General features: G+C 45.6%; 1 protein-coding gene and 1 long non-coding RNA gene across 3 annotated transcripts in view; one reads left to right on the forward strand and one right to left on the reverse strand.

Moving 5' to 3' along the window:
• The window catches only part of arhgap9 (Rho GTPase activating protein 9), a 94285-nt gene that overhangs the window by 59400 nt on the left and 22703 nt on the right, over window positions 1-12182 (forward strand). For both annotated transcript variants that reach the window (XM_052526459.1, XM_052526458.1), the window contains exons 9-15: window positions 1008-1067; window positions 1413-1571; window positions 9255-9359; window positions 10381-10442; window positions 10846-10933; window positions 11021-11116; window positions 11784-11882. In XM_052526459.1, coding sequence (XP_052382419.1) covers window positions 1008-1067; window positions 1413-1571; window positions 9255-9359; window positions 10381-10442; window positions 10846-10933; window positions 11021-11116; window positions 11784-11882 — 669 coding nt within the window. The remainder of the gene's footprint in view (window positions 1-1007; window positions 1068-1412; window positions 1572-9254; window positions 9360-10380; window positions 10443-10845; window positions 10934-11020; window positions 11117-11783; window positions 11883-12182) is intronic.
• On the reverse strand, window positions 1599-4651 carry LOC127932094 (uncharacterized). The gene is made up of 3 exons (XR_008144027.1): window positions 3525-4651; window positions 2746-3330; window positions 1599-2511 (listed from the first exon to the last, which is right to left on the reverse strand). It is a non-coding gene; the product is annotated as an uncharacterized LOC127932094 (long non-coding RNA).

A 12182-nucleotide genomic window follows, 5' to 3' on the forward strand; every position in this document is an offset into this window, starting at 1 on the left:
GAGCATCGCTGAGAGAGCATCACTGAGAGAGCATCATTGAGAGAGCATCGCTGAGAGAGCATCGCTGAGAGAGCATCACTGAGAGAGCATCACTGAGAGAGCATCGCTGAAGGGAAGAATGACCATCTAACTCCCTGCATGATTTGTCCTCTTCAAAGAAACCTATTTTCCTCCCCCTGATTTGCTTTGGGGTCTGTTATTAGAGAATAACATAAATCTCCAACAACCCTTTGAAGAAGACTTTTTTTGGTTCCGTGTAGAACCCTGTTTGGTTCCGTGTAGAACCCTTTTTGGTTCTGTGTAGAACCCTTTTTGGTTCCGTGTAGAACCCTTTCTGCAGAGGATTCAACATGGAACTCAAAATGGTTCTAGCTGGAACCAAAAAAGGGGTTCTCCTATGTTGACAACCAAAGAACCCTTTTGGAACCCTTTTCTTCCTCTGAGTGTAGTCTCACGTTGGAGCTTGGATCTTCACAGTTTATGGATAACAGACGAGTATGACTGACTGTACGTCTATGTGTACCAGTTTGTTACAACAATATACACTTCAACGAGTTATAGAGTTCAGCTGTGATAAAGCTATCTGTGCTTTTCACTATGGGGGTGATTTTTATTTGTACCTTTATTTTACTAGGCAAGTCAGTTAAAGAACTAATTCTTATTTTCAATGAAGTGGGTTAACTGCCTTGTTCAGGGGCAGAACGACAGATTTGTACCTGGTCAGCTCGGGGGGTTTGAACTTGCAACCTTCCGGTTACTAGTCCAACGCTCTAACCACTAGGCTACGCTGCCGCCCCGGGATCAGCTAATGTGGATCCTAAGAAATACTAATATTAGCTGACATGTTTGGAAAGAAAATCTATGAATGCCTCGTAGTGTTGCGTAATGTGTTGGGTCATTCTAGGCCAGTGTTTGCTGTAATTAGCCTTTGTAGTGAAGCAAAAGACAAAATGAACTGTAAGGAAATAAAGAATTCTTCCTCTTCTTCTCTTTTATCTATGTTCCAGCTCTCTTCAGACTTCCTGTACGGTGGGCAGATTGCTGACAGTGGCCGGGAGTTGGGTCAGGTGACATCAGAATGGAATGTAGAGATGAATGGGAATGTGTACAGGGGAAATAACTTCCTTGTGACAAAACAAGGAACTAAAAGTTGTTAACAATACAACAACAGAACAATTATATCTACGTAAACACATTTCTCCAATGGTGCTATCAGAATCAATCCTCTAATAATGGCTGAAATGGAATGTATTTTTTTTTAAATATGGTTTTCTTTATGGTGTTTGATATCATTTCACCCACTTCATTCCACCCATTATTATGAGCCGTCCTCCCCTCAGAAGCATCCATTGACACACACAGAGTAGCTGACTTGCCCCCCTCCACCCCTCTCTGTGCTTCCTGCCTTGTAGAGCATGCAGAGAGCAGTTTCCTCCAACACCATCAGCATCACAGCTTTCAGAACAGGAGAGTCTCAGGGGGTTGTCCAGCGACGTCACTCTGCCCTACTGCATCATGGGACGGAGCAGCTCAGCCACTCACAAACCATAATACTGCCCAAGAACAGCAAGGTACACACACCACACACGTTAGCAGAATGACACAGACCTATTGTTGTCCAAATCTAATCTCGGTTACCCAGAAGTAAAATTCTCTTGTGAAAGTTAGTAAATTCCTGTTTTACTTCTGGGGAGGGATTCTGTTAACAATTGTGATAACCTTTGTGCTAAAGAATGAAGCGACGTCTCCACCCTCACAAACAGAAACTCTAGGCCAAACCACTCGATTCCGCTAATTTCACATCTTTATCATGGCCCAAATGTTTGTTTTTGTTTTCATGAATGTTTACGATAGAGTCAATTTTGACATTGTGGCTGCGCATCTGATAATATTTTGCCTCTCCCTCCTGTGGGAGGCTACCTTTGGATCCTACTGAAAAACACAAAACAATTCAATTATCATTGAATGATACACATCTCACCTGTAGTTTTGCCGGAAAATTTGTACTGTTGATGAAACTGTTGAAACCTGCAAATTTGATTGCAGCCTTAAACCGGCCTCTCTCAAAGAGAGACCATGGTTTACAACATTGTCAATAATTGTGGCCCTCATCTCATCAGAGACCACCGCTCTTGTTCTTCCTCTCCTTTGTCCTCCATGTATTCTCCCTCTCCCTGCCACTCTTCTATCCCTACCAACCTGTCTCCCTCTCCCTGTCACTCTTCTCTCCCCACCAACCTGTCTCCCTCTCCCTGCCACTCTTCTCTCCCCACCAACCTGTCTCCCTCTCCCTGTCACTCTTCTCTCCCCACCAACCTGTCTCCCTCTCCCTGCCACTCTTCTCTCCCCACCAACCTGTCTCCCTCTCCCTGCCACTCTTCTTCCCCCACCAACCTGTCTCCCTCTCCCTGCCACTCTTCTCTCCCCACCAACCTGTCTCCCTCTCCCTGCCACTCTTCTCTCCCCACCAACCTGTCTCCCTCTCCCTGCCACTCTTCTCTCCCCACCAACCTGTCTCCCTCTCCCTGACAGTCTTCTCTCCCCACCAACCTGTCTCCCTCTCCCTGACACTCTTCTCTCCCCACCAACCTGTCTCCCTCTCCCTGCCACTCTTCTATCCCTACCAACCTGTCTCCCTCTCCCTGACACTCTTCTCTCCCCACCAACCTGTCTCCCTCTCCCTGTCACTCTTCTTTCCCCACCAACCTGTCTCCCTCTCCCTGCCACTCTTCTATCCCTACCAACCTGTCTCCCTCTCCCTGCCACTCTTCTCTCCCCACCAACCTGTCTCCCTCTCCCTGCCACTCTTCTATCCCTACCAACCTGTCTCCCTCTCCCTGACACTCTTCTCTCCCCACCAACCTGTCTCCCTCTCCCTGCCACTCTTCTCTCCCCACCAACCTGTCTCCCTCTCCCTGCCACTCTTCTCTCCCCACCAACCTGTCTCCCTCTCCCTGACACTCTTCTCTCCCCACCAACCTGTCTCCCTCTCCCTGCCACTCTTCTATCCCTACCAACCTGTCTCCCTCTCCCTGACACTCTTCTATCCCTACCAACCTGTCTCCCTCTCCCTGACACTCTTCTATCCCTACCAACCTGTCTCCCTCTCCCTGACACTCTTATCTCCCCACCAACCTGTCTCCCTCTCCCTGCCACTCTTCTATCCCTACCAACCTGTCTCCCTCTCCCTGACACTCTTATCTCCCCACCAACCTGTCTCCCTCTCCCTGCCACTCTTCTATCCCTACCAACCTGTCTCCCTCTCCCTGCCACTCTTCTCTCCCCACCAACCTGTCTCCCTCTCCCTGCCACTCTTCTCTCCCCACCAACCTGTCTCCCTCTCCCTGACACTCTTCTATCCCTACAGCCTGTCTCCCTCTCCCTGCCACTCTTCTATCCCTACCAACCTGTCTCCCTCTCCCTGCCACTCTTCTCTCCCCACCAACCTGTCTCCCTCTCCCTGACACTCTTATCTCCCCACCAACCTGTCTCCCTCTCCCTGCCACTCTTCTATCCCTACCAACCTGTCTCCCTCTCCCTGCCACTCTTCTCTCCCCACCAACCTGTCTCCCTCTCCCTGCCACTCTTCTCTCCCCACCAACCTGTCTCCCTCTCCCTGCCACTCTTCTTCCCCCACCAACCTGTCTCCCTCTCCCTGCCACTCTTCTCTCCCCACCAACCTGTCTCCCTCTCCCTGCCACTCTTCTCTCCCCACCAACCTGTCTCCCTCTCCCTGCCACTCTTCTCTCCCCACCAACCTGTCTCCCTCTCCCTGCCACTCTTCTTTCCCCACCAACCTGTCTCCCTCTCCCTGCCACTCTTCTTCCCCCACCAACCTGTCTCCCTCTCCCTGACACTCTTCTTCCCCACCAACCTGTCTCCCTCTCCCTGACACTCTTCTCTCCCCACCAACCTGTCTCCCTCTCCCTGCCACTCTTCTTCCCCCAACAACCTGTCACCCTCTCACTGCCACTCTTCTTCCCCCACCAACCTGTCTCCCTCTCCCTGCCACTCTTCTTCCCCCAACAACCTGTCTCCCTCTCACTGCCACTCTTCTTCCCCCACCCACCTGTCTCCCTCTCCCTGCCACTCTTCTTCCCCCACCAACCTGTCTCCCTCTCCCTGCCACTCTTCTTCCCCCACCAACCTGTCTCCCTCTCCCTGACACTCTTCTATCCCTACCAACCTGTCTCCCTCTCCCTGACACTCTTCTCTCCCCACCAACCTGTCTCCCTCTCCCTGCCACTCTTCTTCCCCCAACAACCTGTCTCCCTCTCACTGCCACTCTTCTTCCCCCACCAACCCGTCTTCCTTGGTCCATGTTTCCAGTGTTTCAGTCTGGTAACTGCAGAAAGGTACGACATTGGCCATCATTCTGTTTTGAATGTGTTTTTAACAGTTTTGGAAACAGTGCGTTTGCATTTCAAAACGTGCTGCAAATATATAGTTTTACAGATGATGGAATATGAATGACAAAATAGTTCATGGATTTTGGAGAATGTGGTCATTGAATGCATTTTGTGTGAAAACAATGAAAAATTATTCACAGTTTGGTCCACATACACTTCTGTTTCGCTAAATGTGTGAAGAGTTTTGACCATGTGACTGCAGTTTTGACCATGTGACTGCAGTTTTGACCATGTGACTGCAGTTTTGACCATGTGACTTCAGTTTTGACCAATGCATGTTAGCAATTGAAAAGAACTGTATCAAGTGCCAACCCGTTTATCATCCATATCGGCGTAAAAATCACAGCACCAGTTTAAGCACCGCCTTTGTCCAATCCTGATTTGTCCAAATAATCAATGCCAAAAAATAAAAAACAGGAATTACTGCTGCTGGGAATCACATCACATTCTATGTGGACCTTGGCAGATTCTCACCGTGTCATCTGTTCACGAGAATCTATCCTCGAGAATCTGTCCATGAGAATCTATCCATGAGAATCTGTCCATGAGAATCTATCCATGAGAATCTGTCCTCGAGAATCTATCCATGAGAATCTGTCCTCGAGAATCTGTCCATGAGAATCTATCCATGAGAATCTGTCCATGAGAATCTATCCATGAGAATCTGTCCTCGAGAATCTATCCACGAGAATCTATCCTCGAGAATCTGTCCAAGAGAATCTATCCATGAGAATCTATCCTCGAGAATCTATCCATGAGAATCTATCCACAAGAATCTATCCACGAGAATCTATCCACGAGAATCTATCCATGAGAATCTATCCTCGAGAATCTATCCAAGAGAATCTATCCATGAGAATCTATCCTCGAGAATCTATCCATGAGAATCTATCCACAAGAATCTATCCACGAGAATCTATCCACGAGAATCTATCCATGAGAATCTATCCTCGAGAATCTATCCATGAAAATCTATCCATGAGACTCTATCCACGAGAATCTATCCATGAGAATCTATCCTCGAAAATCTGTCCATGAGAATCTATCCATGAGAATCTATCCATGAGAATCTATCATCAAAGAATCTATCCATGAGAATCTATCTACGAGAATCTATCAATGAGAATCTATCCATGAGAATCTATCCAGGAGAATCTGTCCTCGAGAATCTATCCACGAGAATCTATCCTCGAGAATCTGTCCAAGAGAATCTATCCATGAGAATCTGTCCTCGAGAATCTATCCACGAGAATCTATCCTCGAGAATCTATCCATGAGAATCTATCCACAAGAATCTATCCACGAGAATCTATCCACGAGAATCTATCCATGAGAATCTATCCTCGAGAATCTATCCATGAGAATCTATCCATGAGACTCTATCCACGAGAATCTATCCATGAGAATCTATCCTCGAGAATCTGTCCATGAGAATCTATCCATGAGAATCTATCCATGAGAATCTATCTACGAGAATCTATCCATGAGAATCTATCCATGAGAATCTATCCAGGAGAATCTATCCTCGAATCTATCCTCGAATCTATCCATGAGAATCTATCCTCTAATCTATCCTCGAATCTATCCATGAGAATCTATCCTCTAATCTATCCTCGAATCTATCCATGAGAATCTATCCATGAGAATCTATCCATGAGAATCTATCAACAAGAATCTATCCGTGAGAATCTATCCTCGAGAATCTGTCCATGAGAATCTATCCATGAGAATCTATCCATGAGACTCTATCCACTAGAATCTATCCACGAGAATCTATCCATGAGAATCTATCCATGATAATCTATCCATGAGAATCTATCCATGAGAATCTATCCATGATAATCTATCCTCGAGAATCTGTCCATGAGAATCTCTTCTCGAGAATCTGTCCATGAGAATCTGTCCATGAGAATCTATCCATGAGAATCTATCCGTGAGAATCTATCCATGAAAATCTATCCATGATAATCTATCCTCGAGAATCTGTCCATGAGAATCTCTTCTCGAGAATCTGTCCATGAGAATCTGTCCATGAGAATCTATCCATGAGAATCTATCCTCGAGAATCTATCCATGAAAATCTATCCATGAGAATCTATCCTTGAGAATCTGTCCATAAGAATCTATCCATGAGAATCTATCCATGAGAATCTATCATCAAGAATCTATCCATGAGAATCTATCCTCGAGAATCTGTCCACAAGAATCTATCCTCGAGAATCTGTCCATAAGAATCTATCCATGAGAATCTATCCATGATAATCTATCCATGATAATCTATCAATGAGAATCTATCCTCGAGAATCTATCCATGATAATCTATCCATGATAATCTATCCATGAGAATCTATCCACAAGAATCTATCCTCGAGAATCTGTCCATAAGAATCTATCCATGAGAATCTATCCATGATAATCTATCCATGAGAATCTATCCATGAGAATCTATCCATGATAATCTATCCTCGAGAATCTGTCCATGAGAATCTCTTCTCGAGAATCTGTCCATGAGAATCTGTCCATGAGAATCTATCCATGAGAATCTATCCGTGAGAATCTATCCTCGAGAATCTGTCCATGAGAATCTATCCATGAGAATCTATCCATGAGACTCTATCCACTAGAATCTATCCATGAGAATCTATCCATGAGAATCTATCCATGAGAATATATCCATGAGAATCTATCCATGATAATCTATCCTCGAGAATCTGTCCATGAGAATCTCTTCTCGAGAATCTGTCCATGAGAATCTGTCCATGAGAATCTATCCATGAGAATCTATCCGTGAGAATCTATCCATGAAAATCTATCCATGATAATCTATCCTCGAGAATCTGTCCATGAGAATCTCTTCTCGAGAATCTGTCCATGAGAATCTGTCCATGAGAATCTATCCATGAGAATCTATCCTCGAGAATCTATCCATGAAAATCTATCCATGAGACTCTATCCACGAGAATCTGTCCATGAGAATCTCTTCTCGAGAATCTGTCCATGAGAATCTGTCCATGAGAATCTATCCATGAGAATCTATCCGTGAGAATCTATCCATGAAAATCTATCCATGATAATCTATCCTCGAGAATCTGTCCATGAGAATCTCTTCTCGAGAATCTGTCCATGAGAATCTGTCCATGAGAATCTATCCATGAGAATCTATCCTCGAGAATCTATCCATGAAAATCTATCCATGAGACTCTATCCACGAGAATCTATCCATGAGAATCTATCCTCGAAAATCTGTCCATGAGAATCTATCCATGAGAATCTATCCATGAGAATCTATCATCAAGAATCTATCCATGAGAATCTATCTACGAGAATCTATCAATGAGAATCTATCCATGAGAATCTATCCAGGAGAATCTGTCCTCGAGAATCTATCCACGAGAATCTATCCTCGAGAATCTGTCCAAGAGAATCTATCCATGAGAATCTGTCCTCGAGAATCTATCCACGAGAATCTATCCTCGAGAATCTATCCATGAGAATCTATCCACAAGAATCTATCCACGAGAATCTATCCATGAGAATCTATCCTCGAGAATCTATCCATGAGAATCTATCCATGAGACTCTATCCACGAGAATCTATCCATGAGAATCTATCCTCGAGAATCTGTCCATGAGAATCTATCCATGAGAATCTATCCATGAGAATCTATCTACGAGAATCTATCCATGAGAATCTATCCATGAGAATCTATCCAGGAGAATCTATCCATGAGAATCTATCCATGAGAATCTATCCATGAAAATCTATCCTCGAGAATCTATCCATGAGAATCTATCCATGAGAATCTATCCATGAGAATCTATCCATGAGAATCTATCCTCGAATCTATCCATGAGAATCTATCCATGAGAATCTATCCATGAGAATCTATCCTCGAATCTATCCTCGAATCTATCCATGAGAATCTATCCTCGAATCTATCCATGAGAATCTATCCATGAGAATCTATCCTCGAATCTATCCTCGAATCTATCCATGAGAATCTATCCTCTAATCTATCCTCGAATCTATCCATGAGAATCTATCCATGAGAATCTATCCATGAGAATCTTTCAACAAGAATCTATCCATGAGAATCTATCCTTGAGAATCTGTCCATAAGAATCTATCCATGAGAATCTATCCATGAGAATCTATCCATGAGAATCTATCAACAAGAATCTATCCATGAGAATCTATCCTCGAGAATCTGTCCACAAGAATCTATCCTCGAGAATCTGTCCATAAGAATCTATCCATGATAATCTATCCATGATAATCTATCAATGAGAATCTATCCTCGATAATCTATCCATGATAATCTATCCATGAGAATCTATCCACAAGAATCTATCCTCGAGAATCTGTCCATAAGAATCTATCCATGAGAATCTATCCATGATAATCTATCCATGAGAATCTATCCATGAGAATCTATCCATGATAATCTATCCTCGAGAATCTGTGCATGAGAATCTCTTCTCGAGAATCTGTCCATGAGAATCTGTCCATGAGAATCTATCCATCAGAATCTATCCGTGAGAATCTATCCTCGAGAATCTGTCCATGAGAATCTATCCATGAGACTCTATCCACTAGAATCTATCCATGAGAATCTATCCTCGAGAATCTATCCATGAGAATCTATCCATGAGAAACTATCCATGAGAATCTAACCATGAGAATCTATCCATGAGAATCTATCCAGGATAATCTATCCAGGAGAATCTATCCAGGAGAGTCTATCCAGGAGAATATATCCAGGAGAATCTATCAAGGAGATATTTGTCCATGAGAATCTATCCATGAGATATTTGTCCAGACCTAACATACATGTGTTGTTCGTAGCTGGGCCAGCAGGGCAGAGACTGTTCCTACCCTGGGACCAGTGTTGTGGTGGTGGAGCCTCCTTCTCCAGCCACCTCTCCTGACAGCAATGACAGCTCCACACCCGTGAGTCTCACATCTCAAATGTCCCCATCTGTCCCTCTCTCTCTGCTGTCTCCCATCTGTCCCTCTGTCTCCACTGTCTCCCATCTGTCCCTCTGTCTCCGCTGTCTCCCATCTGTCCCTCTGTCTCCGCTGTCTCCCATCTGTCTCCGCTGTCTCCCATCTGTCTCCGTCTCCATGTCTCCCATCTGTCTCCGCTGTCTCCCATCTGTCTCCATGTCTCCCTCCCATCTCCTCCGCTGTCCTCTGTCTCCGCTGTCTCCCATCTGTCCCTCTGTCTCCCATCTGTCCCTCTGTCTCCGCTGTCTCCCATCTGTCTCCCATCTGTCCCTCTGTCTCCCATCTGTCCCTCTGTCTCCCATCTGACCCATCTGTCTCCGCTGTCTCACATCTGTCTCCGCTGTCTCCTATCTGTCGCTATGTCTCCCATCTGTCCCTCTGTCTCCCATCTGTCCCTCTGTCTCCCATCTGTCTCCGCTGTCTCCCATCTGTCCCTCTGTCTCCGCTGTCTCCCATCTGTCCCTCTGTCTCCACTGTCTCCCATCTGTCCCTCTGTCACCGCTGTCTCCCATCTGTCCCTCTGTCTCCGCTGTCTCCCATCTGTCCCTCTGTCTCCGCTGTCTCCCATCTGTCCCTCTGTCTCCGCTGTCTCCCATCTGTCCCTCTGTCTCCGCTGTCTCCCATCTGTCCCTCTGTCTCCGCTGTCTCCCATCTGTCCCTCTGTCTCCGCTGTCTCCCATCTGTCCCTCTGTCTCCGCTGTCTCCCATCTGTCCCTCTGTCTCCGCTGTCTCCCATCTGTCCCTCTGTCTCCGCTGTCTCCCATCTGTCCCTCTGTCTCCGCTGTCTCCTATCTGTAACACCTGTCCCACTGTCCATCCATGGTTCTAGTGACATTTGCAACTCATTCCCTAGGTTGTTGCTGTAAATGTTTACCTTCCTGTGTGGCACCAACGTGGGTCATCAGAGCAGCCAGTGAATTAGCCCTCTGTACCAACAGTTCATCTCCCCTGCTTCCTTCCTCAGGAGCTGGAAAAGGCAGGTCTGCTGAACAAGACTAAGATAGCAGAGGGAGGCCGGAAACTGAGGTAGACTGTCTGTGATATGAAGAAGATACCTCATCTTCTACACCCTGTATCTACTGTAAAGGTGTGGTGGGAACCGTGAACGTCACCCTGTCTGTGTGTGTGTGTGTATGTGTGTGTGTGTGTGTGTGTGTGTGTGTGTGTGTGTGTGTGTGTGTGTGTGTGTGTGTGTGTGTGTGTGTGTGTGTGTGTGTGTGTGTGTGTGTGTGTGTGTGTGTGTGTGTGTGTGTGTGTGTGTGTGTGTGTGTGTGTGTGTCTGTGTGTGTGTGTGTGTGTGTGTGTGTGTGTGTGTGTGTGTGTGTGTGTGTGTGTGTGTGTGTGTGTCTGTGTGTGTGTGTGTGTGTGTCTGTGTCTGTGTGTGTGTGTCTGTGTCTGTGTGTGTGTGTCTGTGTGTGTGTGTGTTTAGGAAGAACTGGAATCCGTCCTGGGTGGTTCTGGTCGGGAACAGTCTGGTGTTCTTCAAGGATCCCAAATCCCAGACCCCCTCCAGCTGGGTAAGATAGGCCTTGAGTTTAACTGTCATAGATGGAGTTATTTCTTTTTTTAAACGTCTCAAAGACTGCTTTCTTATTGGTCTCCAGAAACCAGGCAACAGTCGTCCGGAGAGCAGTGTAGACCTGAGAGGAGCTGTGGTGCAGTGGACCAATGACCTGTCCAGCAAGAAGAACGTCTTCAAGGTCAGACACACACCAGCAGGGACCTCAAACCACCGTTGTCTTGTTTCTATATTATTTCATAGACATTTTAAGATACTTTATTTCACCCTGTATTTTAGGGAAGTCAAATGTGTCTATTTTAGTCTCACTGAGAGAGAGAGAGCTGCTCTAGTGGTTTTTCTGTGAAAAAAACATTCTCACGTCCTCTTGAGAGGAAGTTCAGTATCTGACTGTAGGCTGTAACAGGACTCTATGAGCCCCGGGATTCCAGACAATTTAATGTCAACACAGTCAATTCAATACATGCCTTAAAATTCAATGCAGATTTTATATTTCCAGAATTGTTATTTGAATTCATTTCCCAAATTGTATTATTATTTTATTTAACTAGGCAAGTCAGTTAATTAAGAACAAATACTTATTTTCTATGACAGCCTACCCTGGCCAAACCTGGTCCAATTGTGCGCCGCCCTATGGGACTCCCAATCACAGCCAGATGTGATCCAGCCTGGATTTGAACCAGGGAATGTAGTGATGCCCCTAGCACTGAGATGCAGTGCCTTAGACCGCTGTGCCACTCGGGAGCCCAAATTGACTGAAGAATTAGTAGTAAGAAGTAGTACAGTACCTGGTGAAGTAGTCTGTGATTTGGGACTAACCCACGGTACTTTGTCTGTTTGTGTGGTAGCTGAGGACGGTGACAGGGAATGAGTTCCTACTGCAGTCAGAGACAGGCTCCCTGATCAGAGAGTGGTTCAATACGATCCACAGTGTCATCGATAGACTGGTGAGTTTCACACACTGTGTGTGTGTGTGTGTGTGTGTGTGTGTGTGTGTGTGTGTGTGTGTGTGTGTGTGTGTGTGTGTGTGTGTGTGTGTGTGTGTGTGTGTGTGTGTGTGTGTGTTTATGTGCGTGTGTATGTGTTTGTTTGTGTGTGTGAGCTCTTAGAACCGTTTGCAAGAGATATTCAGCCACGGGAGGCTGGTGGCACCTTAAAGGGGGAGGATGGGCTTGTGGTAATGACTGGAGAGGAATCAGTGGAATGGTATCAAATACATCAAACACATGGTCTCCAGGTGTGAGACA

Source organism: Oncorhynchus keta, chromosome 10 (genome assembly GCF_023373465.1).
Source record: "Oncorhynchus keta strain PuntledgeMale-10-30-2019 chromosome 10, Oket_V2, whole genome shotgun sequence".
In the NCBI taxonomy this organism is placed as follows: Eukaryota; Metazoa; Chordata; class Actinopteri; order Salmoniformes; family Salmonidae; genus Oncorhynchus; species Oncorhynchus keta.